This window comes from Nanorana parkeri, unplaced genomic scaffold (assembly GCF_000935625.1).
Source record: "Nanorana parkeri isolate BGI_ZX_2015 unplaced genomic scaffold, ASM93562v1 scaffold151, whole genome shotgun sequence".
Classification (NCBI taxonomy): domain Eukaryota; kingdom Metazoa; phylum Chordata; class Amphibia; order Anura; family Dicroglossidae; genus Nanorana; species Nanorana parkeri.
In genome coordinates, this window is record NW_017306419.1 from 1,716,846 (window position 1) to 1,740,459 (window position 23,614).

Here is a 23,614-nt window from a genome sequence, read left to right on the forward strand (position 1 = left end):
AAAGATTCCATTGAGTCAAGAGATAGCAGTGATTCCGTTAGTGATTGTGAAAGTCGTCCTGCACAATAATCCCCCTCTCTCTTGTCTCCCTCACACCAGCCACGAAGGTACCGGTAATTGGTTTATTTTTCTTTACATTTTATACAGTATTATATTACAGTACAGTATTGTAATCATTTTTATATGAATATTTTTGGGTTGTGGAACGAATCATCTGAATTTCCATTATTTCCTATGGGGAAATTCGCTTTGATATACAAGCGCTTTGGATTACAAGCATGCTTCCGGAACGAATTATGCTCTTAAACCAAGGTATTACTGTAATACGAATGATCATTTTTCTTAGTGATAATAGCAATAGCCTCTAAGGATGAGTGCCCATTCACACCTAAGCGCATGCTGCATTAGTGTGCTTAGCGCACATTAAGGGTCCTGTTTCCATTAATGTCCTATGGGTCCTTAAAGGGTTGTTAAACCCTCACATGGTTTTGCATATATCTGCTAGCAAGCTGTAGATATATGCTAAAACCTTTTTTTTTTTAAACCTTTTCAAACAAATGTAAACGTGCCTGTCTCTTGTCTGCGCGCTCCCATGCAAACATCTGAAGAGTCTCGGGCGGCCGCAAAGGATCTTGGGGTGGGCGCATGCGAAGTTCAGATGTTCGGCCGGGAGACGAGGAGAGACAAGGTAAGTCTATGGAGCAGTGTGCACCCGCACAGACTCTGCGGGACATCAGAGAAGAGGAGGACAGAGGAGTGAGCGCTGGATCAGAGACCCACGCCAGCGCTGGAGGGACAGCTGAAAACTACACTAAAGAAGAAGATGATCAGATTAAGATGCATCATTTAAGCGAAGTCATTACACTAACACTGGGTGGGGGGGACCCTTTTTATTTGCAATGCCCAGCAAGTATTTTTTTTTCTGACATTTGGGTGTGGGCAGGTGTGTGGTATGTTCAACACATATCACCATGCGTGGAATCGCCAGTCTTACGGTTTGTGTTGGGTTCACAGTTGGGTTTACAGATTATGTTTAAGTTAGGGCATAATATTTTAATTTAGCACTTGATATTATTATTGTTATTATAATACAGGTTTTTTTTATAATGCTAACAGTTTGCTAGATGCTTTACAAAATGGAGGGAGACAGTACAGTTACAATACAGGAGGGTTAGGAGGGCCCTGCTCGTGAGAACTTACAATCTAGTAGTAGGATAGCATGGGAGAGATTTCAGATTTCTGTTGTCATACCCCTTGGTGAGATTTCCTCTTGCTTCCTGGCTTGATGGCCACATAAAATGTGAGGCGAAATATCCCCAATGAAGATAAAGGAAATGGGGGAAACCACCACAGTGAGGACACAATACAGTAATAAGGTTCCAACTCTCCCACGAAAACATTTCAATTAGAGTTCTTCTCTATTAATGTTTAAAAAAAAAACCTAAACTTACTAATTTTGAAAGATGCAGGGTTACTGGACAGAACACCAGCTGTGGGTTTGACATATAAAAAACCCAACACACACATGCTAATGCTCTACCACCTCATTCTGCTTGCATATTTCCCCCCAAACTTTTAAATGAATCAAATTACCATGATATACACTGTATTTTAGTTATAGCACTCCTTTAATTGTATTGTGTGGGTAACAGAACATGAGTGACGTCATATGGTCCATGTAACCAATTCTAGACAGGTCCTATTAAAAGCATGGCTTGCATATTAAAACAGCAAAAGAATTCTAAAGCTGCTGCATAGTTCGTGGTATTAATTTCTGCAAGAAACCAGAACATGCTACAAACACCTTGCCAACAAAACCGAAAAAAGGCTTTCAGTATAATCTCTCTGCAGTGCGCTGGATGAAATCTGACATCCATGCCCTGCTGTGCAGGCCAAGCTGGCATGGCCACCTTCTTAAATGAAGCTGAGCAGAGTTCAGCGGTGGGCGGGGCGTGGGATTATTACCTTCTTACAGCCTCTCTGATACTCGGCAGGAAGCCTATCCAACCCTAGCAATTTCCCAGTGTGCTCTATTCATTTAAATCAATCCCCATATCTAAGCTCTGACGTTCTTGCTCCAGCAGTTCTACTGAGTGGAGATTTCTTCAGGAAATTATACTTTGCATGCTCATTCAAGCCTCCCTCTGAGACATACACATTTAAAATTTTAAGACTTACATGCCAAATGTATTAACAACTGGTTCATTAGCAAATGTCATTATTAAACATTAACAGTCTTTCTCTTCATTCTTTGTTTTTTTGTTTTTTTTTTAAACTGCTCAGGTTCTTTTATTTCAACAACTTGCGCTGTTTATGCTTTTCCAAGAGCCAAATTCTTTCTTTTCATTATCTGAAGATGGGATAATAGGTTTGACTGCAAACTGCATTCCTTTTTGCTGCCTGAATGTCATTATTACAATAAACTACTTGAATCTATAATCTGAACTGGAAAGTGAACTTAGAAAATGTAATGCATTACTACTCTAATTTATTTGCATATTGAATTAGCTAAATTATATAATGTGGAACAACCATTAAAAATAAAAATTATATGCATACTTTTTCAAGACTCTAACAGTATGGCAATGTGGAAGATTTAAAGTAAACCTGAAGCCATAAACTTTTTTTTATTGTTGTTGTTTTGGATAGAGTAGGAAGGGTAATAACCGCTGTCAGCTGATGGGGAGATTTCCCTTCACTTGCTGTCTAATTGCTACAACAGGAAGCAAGAAGAAATCCCTCCAAAGAAAGGGGAAATCTCTGGAGGTCAGCAATGTCACCAGAACTAGTGTCCCCATTGGAAGATTTTCCATCTCTACCTGTTCTAAAGACGACCTACCTTTCAGTGATAACAGTCATCAAGGCAAATAGAGAGAGTGCATCTCCCAAATGGGGACACAGACAGTGATAAAAACCCGACAAGGGTTCTAATCCCTCTCCACACTATCCAAAACTAAAACAAAAAGATTTTGGCTTCGCTTGCACTTTACTAAACTTAGTACCTGTGTATAGATGTATCTACAGTAAGCGAGCCTGAACCAGAAAAGAAAAACTGAGAGTACTTTCCATTCTTTGCCAAGTTCTGGACTGTGCTGATCTTGCACTGCAAGCAAAACTGATTAAACAAAGCAGCCACACATGGATTTGATGGGGACTTCAGCAACCTGCATTGCTTCAGCATTATAGGTGGCATCAGAAAGCTGCAAATTATCGGGCAACAAAGAGAACCGGATTGGATTTAAACTCGGGTAGAGAAGAACAGCAATGTAAAATGATCACTGTATAGCACTAGAAAAAACAACCGGCATAAGTCATGAGAAGCTATTGCTCCCTCCGTGTGCAGGAAAATTAACAAGGTTTATAATAGGGATGTTCAGATACCAAGTACCGTACTTGGTACAAGTAATGTGAAGATACTGTTCCAGCTCCAGGACTAGATTAGAGAAAAATTCAAAAGTTAGGAGGCAGATGTCATTTTTAAAAGGACCATACGGAGCTCCTGGGATTTGTGCATCCCTGTTATAATGTATGATTTTGTTTTATAAATATAAATAAGAGATACACCGATACAATTTTTTCAAGTACAAGTACTGATACTTGCTCAGGTACTCACAGCTACAAGTACTGATACATTTTTGTTTATTGTCATGTGACAGTTTTTCTAAAACAATACAGACCAATGATTTCGGGACAGTGGTGGAGCGCCAGAGCCCATTACCAGCTGCAACCCTGATAGTTATCATGCAAATGCCAAATATCGGCACCGGTATCTGAACTGGTATCTGAGCATCCCTAGTTTATAATTATAAAAATAAATTTATTTATTTTTGTTCTTTCTGTTGAATACTAAAAAATATTTTTGCTTCCTTTTTTTTGTTCAAGTATGAGATATTGAATATGAATATTTTAAAGTAGATCGAACGTACAGAACAAAATAGATTACAAAGACCTACAATGGGGTTCAGCCCTACAGGAACAAGGACACTTAGTAACCCTGGGCTTGGTACTGTCCCCAATGGCAATGACACCCTAAGCCCCATGTGGCCAAATCAGATAACCAGTATTTTAAAATGGGAACCAGCAACGGCAACTCCCATATTTCTCTAAAGCTCTAAAGGTAATTGGGAGCCATGCTGTTTCTGTGCATTATATGATGATATGACAGACACATGCAGCACAGCAAGAACAGCCCATGTAGAACTTCCATTCAGGTTTTCATTAGCTATGACCTAATAAGCAAGAGAATTGCCACATAGACCTTATTTTTTTCTCCTGGAAAAGTATCACTCCTAGAGCCATGAGGCCACAATAAACATTAAAGTGGATCTTTAGTTTACAAACTATTAAAAAAAACCCTGTTTGAAAAGAGAGACCCATAATCACACCAGCTTTCCTCTGACAGAACCATCTTCACCACACACTGCTGACCTAATTTGGCCCTTGGTACTCGGAATTCACTGTCATCTTCACTGGCAGGCTTCCTCATCTGGGTGCCAATCCTACCCACAGGGATAATTGTACGTGTGTGTGTGTGTAAGGTCTACAGGAAGCCAAGCAACAGAATTCTCACAATGGCCTGTGAATAACAGACAGATCTCATCACCCTGGCATTCTGAACCGATGCTGAAAATATGACCTTTGGGGTGCATTGCAAACATCGAGGGACAAAATTAAATAAAACTAGACACAGTGAACGTTTTTTCACAGCAAAAAGGTGCCAGTTTTAAGTATCCTCTAGAGCAGCATTTCTCAACCTTTTCTTAGTCACGGCAGCCTTCTAAATTTTGAGGCACTCCAGTCTAAAATGTCATAGATTTTAAGGGGGACCCCACGCAAGTACACACAAAAAAAAAATGGGTTTTCCCCTTCACATCAAAGTGCCCCCTTCAAAACAAAATTCCACCCTTCACATTAGGAGCCCCCTTTCACATCGGAAGCCCCACTTTCATATAAGAGTCCCCCCTTTCACATCAGAGTTCCCCTATTACACCAGGAGACACCCTAACCTCAGTCTTCATTCCCCCTTCACATCACAGTCTAACTACCACAACATTTTGCGGTACCCCTAAGGAGGCCAGGAGGCACACTACAGGGCCACAGCACCCTGGTTGAGAAAGCCTGCTCTAGAGTATGAAATAAAAGCACATTATTAGGACTCTAGTTTACGGATTGTCACTTGCAATGAGATTGATGATTTTTTTTAACTTTAGATGCCAAAAAATGTTGAATATTGTTTTCCTGTAAGATGTTACTGTAAGACCAGTGTCTTAGAACACAAGATTCACATTCAGTTTTCTGACCATGTTTGTCTGCAGGCTTGCCGAGTATTCAGTTTTAAGAAAAAATCATCTTGCTAACTTTCCTTACTAATCATTGGTTTGCTAGACCAGAAGCATCTCAAAAAGCTTTGCAGGCCCCCTCTAACAACCTAGGAAAAGGAAACGAGAGCTCTTTCTCTTTGCATACCATTGCACACTTACATCAGATTCTTTAAAAATGCATTTATTATAGACAAGCAGGCCTGTACAATCCAGTATTATTGGACACGCTTCTGAATTAATTTCCACCTCAAAAGCTACAAGATGAAAATCCTAACTGTGTGATAAATTAAGCTGCCAAACGAAATGGATTAGCGATCAGTGAAATTGCCTGATAGGCTGTCAGATCCGGTTCAGATTAGAATTCATCCTGTCCCCACCTGTTCATTAAGAGCCAAGTTCATGGCAATGCCGGTGACTGATTGCACGTTAACAAGCTGTTTATGTGGGGAGGTGCTGCTGGCCTAGTCAACATGTCTATACTCACACATTCATTTACAACTAACTCCTGTATAATGCATTCAGTTCAAGATATGTAAAATAAATACCTCTGCCCTGAAGTTTAATTTTAAGGATGACACAGAGATGAGACACTGCGCAAAATTAAAATTTAACAAAGCGAGGCCAATAGTACCAGCAGACCATGGAAAGTCAGAAGACAAAGTGTGGAGATGTGAGGTCTATGAAGTAGAATGGATGCATCAGCAGAACGGCGCTATTGATGGAAACAGAAGGATAAAACTTGCAGGTGCTCAGGAAAAGTTCAATCAGGGAAATAAGGCTCAAATACAAGCTGTCTGTCTACAATCACACATCTCGCAGCAAGCAAAAATACACGATAGCCAGCATTGTAAGAGTATTTTTTTTAGTGTTTTTTAAGTGTTGTACACAAATGATGCTGTAGACCCCAATAATCCTGTATTTTTTTTAAAAAAACGGGGCTATAAAAAAAAATACTCCTGATACACAGATCTGTGAAGGTTCTCATTTATTTAGTTTGTGCTATAACTAGTAGTAGTTAGTCACATTCAACTGAACTTGTTCTGTAATGTTGAAGGCATTTTTCAGCTTATCCAAGCTGCTTCTTTAATATCTACACACAAGTTTAAAAGGGAACTATGGGGTAACCTTTTTTTCCCATAGTTCTCAGGGTCACAGGAGGACATATACTAACATCCTCTTGTGACCCAAAACTCAGTATATAGCGGGCTATTACTGACAATACTATTTCCTGACAATACTGTTGAGATCCACCCAGCTGGCTGATTGACAGCGGGCTCTGCCTATCTAGAGGCAGAGCAAGCTATGCCCGCCCCCTTCCCTGTCTGTCTCTCAAGTCAGCGCTGGAGGATCAGAGAGGGGGGGGGAATCCCTGTGGGGAACGGACAGTCACCGCTCACTGCAGGGAGACGATCGGGAAGTGAGCAAGCAGCGGTATGTTTTTCGCTCACTTCTCGATCAATAGAGCCGACGTGTGACAGTCTCAATGTCACTCGTCGGCTCTAACTATGGGGATGAATGTAATTCACTCACCCTATAGTTCTCCTTTAAGGCTATACACCCAAAATGATTGCCAGTATGCCTGTGAAGACTCTCCTTTATCCAGGTTATGGTATAGCTACCACTAGTTACTCACATTCAACTGAACTTGTCCTGTAATGTTGAAGGCGTTTTGCAGCTCATCCAAGCTTCTTCAGTATTCCTGCACCAATGTAAGAGTAACCCTCACTGACATTTCGAGGTGTATAATCTTAAACTGGTGCGGGAATAAAACATCCATAAAGTTACAGAACAAGTCCAGTTGAATGTAACTAACTACTACTAGCCCTCTCATGATACAAAATATTTGGTAAAATGGACGACTTTTATGTTTTCTAATTGCAAAGTACCTTTTTTTTTAATATTAGAGCATAACAGTATTTTTTTAAACCATACATTATTAGCTCTAAATATATGTGGGGCACCTTTACAAATGTAACCTTCCTCATCCAGCTTTTTTTTTTCCTTGTAAAAAAGCTTTTAATCACAATGCACAATGTAAATGGTGCTCTATTTACATATAGCTTGTCTGCACTATAACTGCAGAAGATAGAAAAAGGAAGGTCTCTGCTTCACATACCTGGTTGGTTCAATATCTCAACTGCTGGGAGTCATTTAATATTTTTTTCCGTGCTGCAACACTCTTATGCATTTAAATAGAAATCAAAAACTGCTTAAAACAGGGAGTCTCTGCATGAGTTCAGCTAAGCCCTCTCATCTTTCTAACTAAAGCCGGGCATACATGTATCATATTCCGGCCGGTTCCTGATGAACTGGCCAAAATTCACACAGTGGTGTCCCTTTCTGCCTGCAGGCTGAACAAAGGAAATAATACAGTATATTTGTATACCCAGCTTAAGGAAAGCAGAATTGTCCACCAGAAGGATCTCGGATGCCTCACTTATTCTCACTTCTAGTCTGTGCTTTGTACACTTAAACTAAACTCATGCAGTGGCTGCCTGCTTCTAGCAGTTTGTGTTCTCCACAGATTGCATGAGTGCTTTGCAGCAAGATATCATAATTTATGGATCCCCACAAAGAAGACATGTAAAAAAAGGAGGTATGTGGAACGGATGTCAACTTTGTTATAATCTCTTGTCATCGGTTACTATGCAGACAGGCTAAATGTATACAAAGCAATGTTTATTGGGCCTCAGGTGACAACTCTCAAAGCACAGGAAAAGAAAATGCTGTGGTTGCAGATTATATTTGCACAGCTTTTTTTATTCCTAGATGTATAAAAAGAGCTAATGTGATTCAACAGTGCAATTATCTTTTAATGGATTAGACCACCCAATACTGGTATTTCAGTTACAGGTACACACTATTGACGGCTCACTGACTCAAATGGAAGGGGAGAGGATGTAGTATACTCATGTATGCTAATATATGTGCATGTACATGCTAGAGCTGTGTACGTCCTTGAATCACTCATTATTAAATCTCTGTTACTATAGTGGTCCAGAGCCTTCTACTCATGTGACTAGCATTTCAAGTCTTAATCAGGGGCCCCTGCTCTCAGAAGTGTCCTCTGAAGTTTGGGCATCTTATAAGGATGTCCCATGGGAGGCTTTCAGTGAAATCAAAAGTACACATTAAACCCGATAAAGGAACATGTTTCACAATACTGTATTTCCTGTATATCACGGTTTTTAGTAAATGGTGACACATTTATGCTAGATTTTGTAATATTCTTATTTATACCATCACATTTGTCACAAAGGAGAAATGTAAGTCTATCTAAAGTGCTTCACCAAAACATTCTGACCCAGTCACCTAGACAACACTTAGCTATATCTATTTGAAATGACTGTTGTTCTCGGTTGTTTTTTTTCTGCGCAGCTCTGTTGTTGGTTTTTTACATGGGGTAGTAAAAGCTACCTTTTAATCCTATTGTATTGTCCTCTTATGTATTTGTTACTAACTGTCATGGTGAGCAACAGCTTAATGAATGTGTCAACACAATGACCTTGTGTTATGTGGTAAAAGCAGAATACAGATTGTGGCATCTGATTATCCACAAGCCCACAGAATGGCCAGTACACCTATAGTGAACCCAAGCAGATATTTACTGATCCAGTTATATGACAACATTAAACTTCATTACCAGCTTTTCAGAGGTCACACAAATCCTTTTATCAGGTTGGTGGCATTGTACACTTCCATTTAATTGGAACAATAAATGCTTAATTGGATCCACTTTGAGTGTGCTAGCCATTCTATGGACTAATGAATAGAGAGCACTGGGACCATTACGTGGTAGTATAAAGGTCCACTGCGAGTTTATAGGATATTTATCCCTGTCAATATTTCTGACCTGTACCAGGTAAGAACCCTCGTGTTTATATTGCTTTAAGTACCATTATTTATATTACTTAAAAGGTTAAATGCACATAAAGGGAAGAAGATTTTGACCACCGGATGTCAATAAAACTGCATATTAAGCAAACCTCTACTTGTATAGCAGGTCTCAAAATGTGCAAGGGCATGCCTTGAGGTTCACAAACTTTGCCTGCTTAGTGCCTAACCTGCTGTATTTCTCAAAGGACATTTGAATGGGGGAGCGAAGACTGTACCATTGAATACCTCTAAAACACCCAGGTTTTTGCAGGTCCGTTGTGAAATTTCTACTAAATCCCTACCTGCCACATGTCCTGGTGCCATGTGCCTTATTTGTGTATCACTCAGCTATCACTCGGCTGTACATCCACACATCATCTCTGAATTGGTGCCGACACTGTCCTTCCTTCTGGAGGGTGGCTACTTTTGTTCCCCATGGTTCCTGTGCGTGTTGTAAAGTAGCCACCGCTCCAAGCTCGCTCCTGTGATGGACTACAATTTCAATATAAATTATTAAACTAAATATGAGATTGTAGTCCATCATGGCAGTGAGCTTGGGGCTGGAGCAATGGCTACTTCACAGTGAGTCTGGAGCAATGGCTACTTCACAACACACACAGGGACCATGGAAAACAAAAATAGCCCCCCTCCAGAAGGAAGGACAGAGTCAGCACCAATTCAGAGATGATTTGAAGATCTACAGCTGAGTGATACACAAATAAGATACATTTTGAATTAATAGTTAATGTACTTGAACACATTTTTAAGATTTAACTCCTGAGTTTAGTTGTCAGCAGAGGACCACATTAAAAACCCATCTTTGCTGCAACACAAACATCTCTACAAATATTACCATCCCTTGACTGCCGAAGTGTATAACAAAATATGTACACCAAATTAATGTCAGAATCCCTTTTTTCTTTTTTGTAAATCGCACTATTACAATCAAAGGGCCTATCACTTTCATTTAAATTTCTATCTAATACAAAATGCGTTCCTCTGAACATTTGCTATTAAAAAGAGATGCATATTTTTCACTTCTTTCTTGATGGAATGACTAAGACCACATCCAGCTGAAGTGTTGACAGAAACATTTTAATTCTTGCATACTAAAGAGGGAACGAGATGATATTCCTGCATTGCAGCACGCAGTGACAAATAAACTGACAAAACAGACTGATTAACTTTGCTCCATCTCGCATTATGGTAATAGAGAGCAGGTGTAAACCTTATCACACAATACGGTAGCAAGACAAAATCATTATGCAGCTTAATCACTTAGAGAACCAAAGCAACTAAAATAATAAACTTTTTTTTTAAATAAAAAACATCTGCAGCATGTTGTAGAACTTTGTCGAAGTTATAGAGCTCTTTAAGTTGTGATTGTTAACAGAAGTCTATTGTGCATTGGGTCATGGTTCAAGCAGCTGTCAGCTGGATGATTTAACATGTTTCATCTACAGTATTAGCAATGGAGAATGATTTGATTTCCTCAAAAAAAAAAGCAGCTTATTTGTGTATTGTGCCCCAAATTAATTAGTCTAAGAAATCATGAAAAGTTGATAAGGCTTAAAGCAGTGAGAAATGGGTGATTTACTAGCAATATCTGATGGATGAAATCAAAACAGGGATGAAGCCTATATCATGGTAAAATAAATACAGCTCTTAAAGTGACACTAAACTCAGGAATTAAATCTTAAAAATGCATTCAAATACCGTAACCATTAACCAAAATGTATCTTATTTGTGTATCACTCGGCTGTGGATCCTCAAATCATCTCTGAATTGGTGCCGACACTGTGCATCCTTCTGGAGGGACACTACTTCTGTTCCCCATGGTCCCTGTGTGTGTAGTAATGTAGCCACCCCTCCAAGATCACTCCCTCGATGGACTACAATTTCAGTACAAATTAGTAAACTAAACATGAGACTGTAGTCTAGCATGGGAGCGAGCTTGGAGCAGTGACTACCTTAACCCCTTCATGACTGAGGCCCTTTTTTCCATTTTTGCACCCATGTTATATTCCACATTTTAGGCCTGAAAATGACGTAAAACACGGACCATGGGGATCAAAAGTAGCCACCCTCCAGAAGGAAGGGCAGTGTTAGCAACCAAGTCAGAGATGATTTGAGGATCTAGAGCGGAGTTTAGTGTCACTTTAAGCCCTGTTGTGGGTTGACACCACACAGCTTTTTTTGTGATGTTAGACCTACCCAGTGTGTTATGTGAAACTACTCCAGATCTCAACAACATAAAGGCCAATCATTCCTTAGTCCATGAAAAGAACTGGGAGGGCTAAACAGCCTCTTTGAAAAAACACAGGAAGTGTGCAGAGGACATAGAACAGCTCCTAATTTTGGACAAGATCATCAAGTTGTTTTTGTTTTTTTCACTAAACAAACAGATCTAACAACATGCTTTTAATGGCATGTTTAACAGAACAAAAGGGAGCAAATAAGAGAAGTTAATTGTCAGAGTTTACATGCAATTAAAGATCTAAGCATAACTTGAAACCTGACTGCTGCTGTTGCCACTTCCACCTAATCATGATGATTACTGAACAAGCCATGAGCCTAAATCTTTGGCCTGTTTCTCCTGACAGGAGTGACATCAGAACCATTCCCTATGGTCAACGCAGATACCAGAAAGTCAGTAGAATCTTCTGTAGGAGAAGTTGGCTGGGAGGAGGTTGTGGTTCTGTTCTCCTTCCAATAGCAGCATAATATGGGGAGGGTAATTGAGTGGGGTGTAGGGAGGAGTTGGGTGCCACTGTCTGCTTCCTCCAGTGGCATCAGAAAGCGATAGGGGCACCTGGTATGACATTTGCAATTGGATGACATTATTTACTAAGCTTCCCCTGCATTCTATACACTAAAATAATCCAAGTACCTCATCTGCCAAACGTTGTTCCTCAACAGGTCTGGCACCATTTTATGATGGTGCTCTTCCTATGGCAAAGTAGAAAAAAAATGCTCTGAAAGATCTGCTAGCAGGAATACCAAGAGTCTTTGAAATCACAGTGAAACTACTCAAACTTCTTTAAACTTGCTTTCCTGCGTATTTCCTGTTATTTGCTTTGTGCAACATTCACCTGCTGTGCTTTGTTATTCTCTATTTATGCTTCATACTATTAAAATAAACTTGTTAAGCCACACCTACAGTATTTTGAAACCGACAGCCCATAAAACAGAATCTGTTATTAAATGCCTTAAGGAGGACTGTATTAACTCTTTCTTGCTCTTCCCAACATATACTATACTGCCCCACGTGAATGGGAGATGGTTCTTTTTTTATGTTTCTTATTGACGTGTTACTGAACTAAGAGTTGAAAGAGAAAACTGGGGTACACCGCTTACTACAACACTGGGAGTGATCACATGAATAATTAAAGGCATATAGGTTATACTACATATAAAGATTAAAAACAAATGTTTACTGATCATACCTTGAAATCAGAAACACTAATGCAGTTCTGACAAAATCCTTCTTTAACTTTTTTGGAACTCTTTTGAAAATATTTTTCCAGCCCTCCAAAACCATTTGAAGGCTTTTACTGTATACGACAAGGACAATAGACCTGAAACTGACAATTTAACCTGAAACAATGGGAACCTCTTACTCACAAATAATCCCATCAGCAGTATTAGCGGTACCAAGAAATGGATATACCTACCCAATGTTACTATACTTAGCTCAAGCTAAATAGATTGTTCGCTCTGCAAGGCCAGTGCTATGAGAAGGTAGTTTGGTGAGAAACAATCAGTTGTTCATATAATTTAATAATGCGCAGAGTTGCATACCTGTTAGCCCTGGACTAGGTAGGCCATTGCAGAGACCACAGACCTCCATAACAGTCCCATTTTGTACCAAATAATGTTTGGAGAGTAAACCTTTACAAGTGGGCACTTCCAATTTGGCAGAATCATACCATCTCTCTGGAAATGGCATATGAGTATGTATCTACCCACTCGTCAATGAGATTTAAAAAACATCTAAACCATGGAGGAATTTGTGGCTACAATAAGTGGAACATTAGAAGAATTTAACCAACAGTTGGTTTCACTGGTTCTTTAAAAGCATCCAAGAAATATACCGTACTTTAAAATGGGTATGATGAAAACTGATTTGGTGATGCAAACCCTTTCCTACAAAGCAGTGAAACTGCTGTTATTTGGGTATCTAGTAACTCCTGCTCAAGGATTATTTTTGTCTTACTGAACACATGGCACACTTAACCAGCACAGCAGGGCAAGCCTTACCTTTCGCCAACATGAACTCAGTCCAAGCAAAACCAGTTGTGACCTTAGAACCCTTCTCCTCCCCTTGGCTCCCACAACTGCAACTGTTGTCAGTAAGGCTAGGTTGTGCAAACATCATCCATTTGACTGGAAAACTTCAGTGTTGTCATTGATTTCTGGGTCACAGATTCGCTGCACAACATGGCTGCTTCCATTACACTTCTCCCTTAATATTTTTTTTTATCAAAGTTACCAAAATTACAAGACCCCATTAGACTTTTGCTAAACCAAATTCATGCTCTTATTGGCAATTTGGAGGATAAAACATCACCACCGAGGATAAAAATAAGAAAATAGTTACTTAATCAAAGTGAACACTACAGTGCCATTAAGCTATGTTTTTTTGCTGAAGCAAAAATACCTTTGAGAGCACAAAGAAAGACTCGTACATGCGGAAATATGCAGAGCAAGACCATCTATCATTAAACTAAGAGGGATGGAACCGTGCAATTACAAAAGGTAAAGCGACTATAGGGGTCCGATTTAAAATATCCACTAAATGTTGTCTAAAAATAAAGCCATTAAAACGAAGCAAATAAATCACATAATAAAAGAAACTCTCTTAAATGCACAGTCTAGACTTGCAGGACAAAATGTTTTGTATGCAGAGCCTTGAACTCTTGAGCACAGACGATAGCTGTGTTAATTAATATATCGTCACTCCAACAGATGCTCAGAGCTTTTCCTTTCTATAACTTAACAAAACACTGCCTAAGCTTTCCAAATATAGTCATATAAAGAAGTTCACGTACCTGCATTGACGATGGCGTCTACTTCAAGTTGGGTAATGTCTCCTTTGTAGAGCGACACTTTGCCACACAAGCTGTTTATTTTTTGATTGTCATCTGGAAAAAGAACAATGGCATACGTTTTTTTTTAAAACATAATACAGTAAAGAAGGTTATAGAAAAGTTTGACTTTTAGGGGCCTCTACAAGTAGTAGTATGAATTACTATGCTGCTGGACCTGAGGGTATATTATAAGTACACAGATCTTCAATTACAGATTTTATCAGCAGCACTGGTACTGCAACATACATATTATTTCCTGTGAAAATCATTAGAGTTTTGCGGTTGGACAGTCTTTCAGACACATCCAACAAGGAAGGTACTCTTAAAGTGATATTATAGTCAAACAGGGTTATTCACAAAAGCATGAAGAGTTTGGAGAAGGCAGGAGAAGTGAAAAAATCTAGGGCAACATAGCTGAACTGGAAAGTGAGCTGAATTGGAGAATTTTTCCAAATCAGCTATGTTGTCCTAGATTGTTCACTTCTTCTGTCTTCTCCAAAATCTTCACCCTTTTGTGAATAACCCTGAAAATGTTTTTGAGCTATTTGAAATGCCGATTAAATCCTTACAATGAATACTGCTTCTTGATTTTTAGAAGTTTTTGTTTCCTGCGGAATCAGCTGCTCCTCTGAGCACTGACCCTGGTATCCTGGAAGGATGCCTCCTTCCCCTTGCAGGGTCTTATCCACCCTTGAGCTGTGTGCGTCTCCATAAACACACAGGCACAGCAAGGCAAGACACTCCCCTGTTCCTCGTTCCTCCCTTCTCCCACCTAGTACAGTATACAGTAGATGGACAGCTGCTGTAGACTGCTCTGTCCCTTGTGATCTTGTACTGCACAGGAAGTACAGGGAAGCTCAGCTGAGAGCTAAAGCTGCTTGAAAACATAATGGCTGCAAGTATTTGGGAAAAATGTAAAGAAATACTTTGCTGGGCAATGTACTGTATATTTGTTTGATCAAGATTCATTATTCATGATTGATCTGGATTCATTATTATTCCCCAAGCTCCTTCTTCTTCTTCCCTCCTTCCTTCTCCATTTAGTTGAAACACAGTCGCTGTGACAGAGCTGTCCCTTGTGATCTTGTACTGGACAGGAATTTCAGGGAAGATGACCTGAGAGAGTTGGAGCTGTTCTGAAACATGATGGCTCTGTTTGGGTAAAAATATAACAAAACACTTTGCTGGGCAATGTATGTTTTTTGATCTGGATTAATTATTTAAAAAAACTTTGAGCATTTAACAATACTATAAATGCTACTACACAGAGAGAGCCCGGGCCAAAAGGGGATTCACATTTTTCTTGGAAGCCCCTTTAAATTGAAACTGTACTATGGTAGGTATATATATATTTTTATTCATCTATTTTTTTATGTAGGGGAATTAAGTAGGGGAATTCTCGAACATCTGTCAGCTTTTTTTTTTATTGTTGTCTGGATCCTGTTGCTGAGTTTCCCCTATTTTCCAGATTTGATGTTAGTAGCAATGTAAGATTTACCTAAAACTGGAAAATTCTAAATATGTAATAGAACAATGGAACACATGCGTGTACTGTAGTTTAAGTAATGACAAATAACTGAAGTTACTCTATGGTCAGAATCTAGTAAGCTCTGTGAAAAGTAAATATCATAGGAATTTGAGGTAGAGGTAGTATATGTATAGGTATACAATCAAAAACTGTCCAACATACATTCTGCAAGCTTCTTTGAGCAGGGATAGAAGGGAATGAAATAAAAAAAAAAAGAATGTATATCTCATGCAGTGCATGGGGAGTTTCTGGGTAGTGATCAAATAATACAAACAACATTAATTTTTCTTACAATCAGATCTAATGGCAAGTATCCTAAACATAATATAAAAATTGTGTTTTTCTTACTGTAACGGTTTTCCTGCACGATCCCAGATTGCTACCAATTGGGGCTTTGCTGTGATCCTTCCAAAGTGCAGTTAAGGTAGAGTAGTGTGTTTATTATTGTAGGTTGCAATATATTTTGGTTGCAGGAGTCTACCACCACACGCACTCCAGCAAAAGTGCAGAGATGCTAAATGACTCCATTCCCAAAAGGAAGGTAAGAATTAGATCCCCTTTCCCAAAATTCACATAGGGGGAATTTACTTAAACTGGAGCAGACAGAATGTGGAGCAGATGTGCATAGAAACCCACCAGCTTCAATCTTCAGCTTGTTAAGTTAAGCTTTGAAAATGAAAGCTAAAAGCTAAAGAATGCTAGAAGCTGTTCCAGATTGTACTCATACTTCAGAATGAGCCTTTAAAATACCTGTCTGGTGGAATTAAAAACATTTTTTGCAATTTTTATATTTTTTTTTTCTTAACTATGTTTTGCTTTACCCTCACTCACATTCAATATTTCTTGTAGCCATTTATTAGTAGCACGGTGAAGGCCAATTCCCGGAATCCTTGCTTGCATTCACATTAAATGCTCTACTCTTTCCAAACTTGTATGTGCTACATGCTTTGTGGGCAAGGTAAACTGAGCCTGGCATATAACAGTGAAAACATGTACAGATTTTATCCACCAAGAGATTTCGACCCTGTATCTTGCTGCAACTTTTCATTCATTCCAACACTTTAATCATACATCTTGCTTCTTTAAAAATGTTACTTGCTCAGACTTTTTCTCTTAAAATACCTCAAGCTTTGTTTGCTGGAAGGTAGAACAGATCTGTGATTAGGATCCAGAATTCAGCTTATCTCCTGTGCGAAAGCTTACATCTACAGCTCAGCTCAATATCTCCAGCTTACACATTAGATACATAAAAAGATAGAGTGACGGCAGAAAAAACAGAATTTTAGTACTCAACATAAAATCCTTTCCTTCGAGTTCATTGAGTGACATTTGGGTTATATGGGAACCTAAAGGAGGATTTGGAGTAGCCTTGTATAGTCCCTCCTACTTCCATTCATGTCTCAGTTCTATAACACAGCAGTGCTGAGAAAGACCTTAAACATTTTACCTGTGTCCCCCAGAGAACTTGAGGAAAAGGGTTTTCCATCCATCCATATTATTAGGAAACTAGCAAAAACAAAACAAAAAAGGCAGGCATGGGAGTGAGAGGGCTTATACTAGCCTAGTCACAGTTTCTCTGATCTGCCCAAAATAGTATAATTATATAGAATGTATAGAATCAATAAAAGTCTCTGATATGCCCAAAATAGTATAAATATATTATATATAGCTTCTGTACCACACCACCACGGATTTGAAATTAAACAACCGAGATCCAATTGAAGTACAGGGTCTTATTTTAATTCAAAGGGGTTGAATAACAATAGGAGTTGCAACCATTTTCATACACAGTCCGGTTATTTCAGGAGCTCAAATGTAATTGGACAAATTAACACATCACAATCATAAATAAAATGCTCATTTTTAATACTTTGTCGAGAATCCTTTGCAGCCAATGACTGCATGAAGTCTGGAATGCATGGACATCCCCAAATGCTGGGTTTCCTTCTTTGAGATGCAGGCCTTTACTGCAGCTGTCTTCAGTTGTTGTCTGTCCGTGAGTCTGCCTTAAGTTCTGTCTTCAGCAAGTGAAATGTATGCTCAATCGGGTTGAGATCAGCTGATTGACCTAGCCATTGTGGAATATTCCCCTTGTTTGCCTTAAAAAAAAACGCCTGTGTTGCTTTCGCAGTATGTTTTGGGCCATTGCCCATCTGTAAAGTGAAGCACAGTCCAAACACCTTTGCTAAATTTCTCTGAATCTGAGCTGACAATATATTCCTCTTCAGAATTCACCCTATTGCTTCTGTCACATCATCAATAAAACACTAGTGACCCAGTGTCATCGGAAGCCATGCATGCAGATGCCATCACACTGTGTTTTACAGATGATGTAGTATGCTTCAGCTCATGAGCCGTTCCAAGCCTTCTCCATAATTTTTTCCCACATCATTCTGGTAAAGGTCGATCTTGGTTTCACCTTGGTTTGTACCGCACAACGCACCCCCGTGCGATTACAATGAGGGGTTTGCGTTGCGTGCCATTCATTCAAATGGCATCCCAAATGCACCACCCCAAACGCAATCATTGCACGGATGGTGGTGTGAATGGGCCCTAAGGAGGGCCTATTTCACTTGCATTGAGAGCTCCTCTGAACGCATGTTGTGAATTCACAGCAACAGCTTCCAAAAGTGAATGCCACACCTGGAATCAACTCCAGACCTTTTACCTGCTTAATTAATGATGAAATAATGAAGGAATAGCCCACACCTGTCCATGAAGCAGCTTTTGAGTCAATTGTTCAATTACTTTTGGTCCCTTGAAAAAAAGAGGGGGGCTACATATTAAAGAACTCTAAACCCTTCTTCGAATATGGATGTGACTACCCCTCAACTTAAAGCTGAGAGACTGCACTTTAAGCCCAGATTCTTTATTGAACTGCAACTGTAACAAAATATAGTTTGGTAAAAATAACAAAACTTGTGTCAGTGTACAATTATATCTGGACCTAACTGCATATATATGTAGGCCCATCTACATGAGAAACAGCAGTTTATGCTGTATAAGACAGCCAACACCCAGACGCAGCCCTAAGGCAGGTTTACTGCCGCACAGGAGGCCTTTTACCTGGGAGAGGCTAAACCTGGGTAGGCATGAATAAATGCACACTTTTTAGAGGGATCCTGACACTTACTGCAGGAGTGAGGACAGAAAGGGAACACTGGCTGCTTAGCTAGAGGGCATTTTATGCTCTTGTTAGGTTGGTCCTAAGGAGCAGTCAAGAGGGTGGAGATGGCTGCTTAGCTAGAGGGCATTTTATGCTCTTGTTAGGTTGGTCCTAAGGAGCAGTCAAGAGGGTGGAGATGGCTGCTTAGCTAGAGGGCATTTTATGCTCTTGTTAGGTTGGTCCTAAGGAGCAGTCAAGAGGGTGGAGATGACCCATCCTAGACTGACATGAGGAGGGTCAGCCTAGGATTGTTAAGTGTGTTTGGCCAGTTGTTTTTGATCACCAACTTGCTTCCAACCTATGAATGGAGAATGATGAAGATGCTGCAAACTGAGTTAATCACTCTTTCTTCTTCTAATGATATTTAAACATTATGCAAGGCAGAGTCCAATTTGGCTGAGAGCATGGCTACTCCTTCTCCCAGTATGTCTATGTATGTATGTATGTATGTATGTATGTATGTATGTTATACACATGACTGATATTAGGACACATTTTGATATTAGTGCCACATGAATGTAAACATATTTTTTTTTTTAAACTTGATTTAATGGTGTGTTCTCAATATTGAACTGAAGTTCAGTTTTAAGGACCAATAGGGAGGCTTGGCAGGTGAGTAGCAAAGCTTGATTTTACAGGTCATTTCAAGATTTGCATTTTATTTTAGTTGCTTATCTAAGTAGATCTAGGTATTGTTTTGACATATGGTTTTAATTGATGGAACCCTCTGCTTAAGCATTTTCCTCATGCTCAATTTGTAAGAGATTTACTTCAACCTGGTGTCTTTAAAACCCTCACACAGCACAGGAGGCTCACAGTATACATGACAAAAGCATACATTACAGAGTGTGAAGACATCCAACTAGGACCACACACATCAACTGGCATGGAGACTTGTTCCTGGGCAAGAAGTGGGCTCCCATGCTGTGCCCACCTTGCAGACATCTTATCATTAGCCTGATGCCTGTTATACTCTCATAGTATATAAGATGAAACATCACAATTAATAAGAAAGGGATAAATCCTAGCCGAACAGAGACTTTAATCCTGTCATTGCAAAGTGATACAATACTGCTTACATTTAACTCTGCTAACCCTAAAGCCTTTATCTCCATTACAAAACATCCCTCTGGGAAAAGACTGACAGGTAATTTCAGCCATCACAAAATAAAAAAAATAAAAAAAATGAAATTCATTCAACTTTAAAACCAAAAAGGACAAAGCAGAGAAAGGTCTGAGCCACCACTATCTGGAGGCAGCAGCTGTTTGCAGTTATCCATGCAATACCCTGGAGAGATTTATCAATTGAGAGGTATATCTAGTCTTATGAATAAACCTGCCAATCCACTCGATGGGGCTGTGATACTGGACATTACAAATCATGCCATGGGTTTGGGGAGGCTGACAGATTGTCTAGCAGTAATGCCTGTAATCTGTTCACAGCAGAGGGTCACGTATGAATGAAAGCCTATGGTTTCTACCACAGAGAGGCTGAATGGGCGGCACTTGCATGCAGCGTACTAGAGGGAACAAACAAAAAAATCTGCAAAACTGAGAAACAGTAGCGGCCAAGTGCAGAGAACAGCATATATCCAAATACACAACTGTGAAATTGATGAAACTCTTAAAATAATGTGGAAATGTTATACTTGCAATGCACACTTGTTATATGTATATGTTTATATATAATAAAGGAACACAGAAGTAGCAGCTATAATTGTCCAGTAACAAAGTGTATCCAAACCCAAGGCAAACATTTTATATATTGCAGTTTACCAATCCTTAGATTTTTTTCAGGCTTACCGTATATACTCGAGTATAAGCCGAGTTTTTCAGCCCATTTTTTGTGCTGAAAAATGCCCCCCTCGGCTTATACTCGAGTCAGCGTCTCGAGCACTGAGGAAAGTGAGTACGCTGGTCAGGTTTCTTCTTACTTACCTCGCCGAGCGTCGCGTCACTGCTGCTCCGGTGGGCGGCGCTCCATATTTGACAATATCTTTTAAGAAGCATGTTTACAATGGAAGAGGACAAAGCATTAAAAAAATACAGTAGGCATTTAAGAAGCTCTCTGGCACAAGAGTATAGAGACATGAATAACAAGTTGTACAGTATACAATGTAAGAAGAATTATCACTATAACTATAATCATTTGTAAATCCCCCAGTGGACCCAGTGCATGTAGCACTCAGTCCCATTTAGATCTGTGCTGTCATTTCAAAATAAAAGCACACTGTTATCATGGTCAGCGCTGGCCGTAACACCTGCAGTTGAAGCTCAAAATATGGCTAGTCACATGGGGGGAGGAACAGCCAGCACTGGGACCCCTCCACTCTGTGTGCTGTGTGTTCCAATTCAGAGTAATGTGCCTATGATAAGGGATTTCAGACATGTTCACAGTACCCGTCATCAGGCAATCCACATACAAGCAGTTCAATACAGTACTGTTTTGCACTGTGTTGTGCACTTTCCAGGTACTGATCTTGTTTTTGTACTCACCTAAGTGCTGGCTCCTATGTGCTCCATACAACCTCTCCTTCATTCTTCCCCAGCTCTGGGTCTCTCCTCCACTCTCTCTCCCTCGCAGCTTTACATTCGGGGGAGATCCCGCACCCAGCTTTAACATTAACCTTATGCCTTCTCCGGCAGCCACTGCAGTTACATGAGTAAATGTGGGGGAACTACAAGTTCCAGCACTGTTCATTACCTCATGTAACTGCTGCGGCTACCAGATAAAGCAGAGGGTTATTTTAGAGCTGGGCGGGTTCTACCCCGATTGTGAAGCTGCCAGGGAGAAGCAGAGAGTGGAGGAGAGACACAGAAATGGGGAAGAATGAAAGGGCAGGGGATGGGAGCAGAGAGGAGCCAGCACTGAGGTCAGGCTAAAGAAGCAGGGGGAGACAGTGAAGTAAAGCTGCGGTAGAAAGGCTCAGACAGCACAGGTAAGAATTTACACAGGAGCCTCATGCTGACAGCCTCCTCTTCCCCTGCTATGATGAATGACAAGGGCACTTCTCTGGCATTGCCTGCTGGCAGAAACAAGCACTTTGCTAGCAGCATGGTTGGACAGCTGTGGGGGAAACCTGTCGAACTACACCGTTCAGCCGGGGCAGCACAGCTTGGAATATGACCAAGTACAGGGATGTATAGACTAGGGAAGGTTGGATAGGAAAAGGGGGAATAGGGAAGTTTCAAGTGCTGGAAAGAGATCAGTGACTGCTGCAGTTAGATTTGCAGGAGTACTTCATTGGGCCCATGTACTTTATCCATGGGGACCACATTTTTTTTTAAATGTTTGGGTGCATCTTGGACAAATGAAGTAATTTTTTCATTGATCATGATACCATTCAGTCTTTTTTCTACCTCTAAGCCGTTCAGAGTGGGGGATTTCCATAAGATATTGTTTATTGGGTTGCACTAAATATAAAACCGATAATTTTCATTCATCATGTTTTCAAATAGGCCAACTGTTAGTGGTACTATAGCAAAGTGGAAGCAACTGGGAACAACAGCAACTCAGCCATGAAGTGGTAGGCCACGTAAAAGGACAGAGCTAGGTCAGCGCATGCTGAAGCGCACAGTGCACAGAAGTCGCCAACTGTCTGCCGAGTCAATAGTTACAAACCTCCAAACTTCATGTGGCCTTCAGACTGGCACAACAACAGTGGGTTTCCATGGCCGAACAGCTGCATTCAAGCCTTACACCACCAAGTCCAATGCAAAGCGTCGGATGCAGTGGTGTAAAGCACGCCACCACTGGACTCTAGAGAAGTAGAGATGTGTTCTCTGGAGTGACGGATCACACTTCTCTGTCTGGCAAACCGATGGGCGTGTCTGGGTTTGGCGGTTGCCAGGAAAACCGTACTTGCCTGACTGCATTGTGCCAAGTGTAAAGTTTGGTGGGGGGGGGATTATGGTGTGGGGTTGTTTTTCAGGGGTTGGGCTTGGCCCTTAAGGCATCAGCATACCAAGAGATTTTGGACAATTTCATGCTCACAACTTTGTGGGAACAGTTTGGGGATGGCCCCCTGCTGTTCCAACATGAGTGCTCACCAGTGCACAAAGCAAGGCCCATAAAGACATGGATGAGCGAGTTTGGGGTGGAGGAACTTGACTGGCCTGCACAGAGTGCTGACCTCAACCCAATAGAACACCTTTGGGATGAAATAGAGCGGAGACTGCGAGCCAGCCCTTCTCGTCCAACATCTGTACCTGAAAACAGTAGGTCCCCCTGCACTCCTTACAGCGCTTCCGGTCCAAGTAAAAATCACATCTCTGCCCTGATGAAGGGACCCGGCGTGGTCCCGAAACGTTGGATTATGCGATATGTGTGACGTTTAGTCCAAATAAATTGACTTTTTATTTCATTTATGGTGGTGATTTCTATTGTTCATCAACATCAGTACCTGACTTTACAAATGCGCTTCTGGAAGAATGGTCAAGCATTCCCATAGACACACTCCTAAACCTTGTGGACAGTCTTCCCAGAAGAGTTGAAGCTGTTATAGCTGCGAAGGGTGGGCCAACTCAATATTGGATCCTACGGACTAACACTGGGATGCCATTAAAGTTCATGTGCATGTAAAGGTAGGTGTCCCAATACTTTTGGCAATATAGTGTGTGTATATATTTCTGT

General features: G+C 40.3%; 1 protein-coding gene across 1 annotated transcript in view; it reads right to left on the minus strand.

Annotated features, from left to right (window-relative positions):
• The window catches only part of MACROD2 (MACRO domain containing 2), a 1,661,433-nt gene that overhangs the window by 1,544,355 nt on the left and 93,464 nt on the right, over positions 1-23,614 (minus strand). The window contains exon 7 of the mRNA XM_018554264.1: positions 14,249-14,341. Coding sequence (XP_018409766.1) covers positions 14,249-14,341 — 93 coding nt within the window. The remainder of the gene's footprint in view (positions 1-14,248; positions 14,342-23,614) is intronic.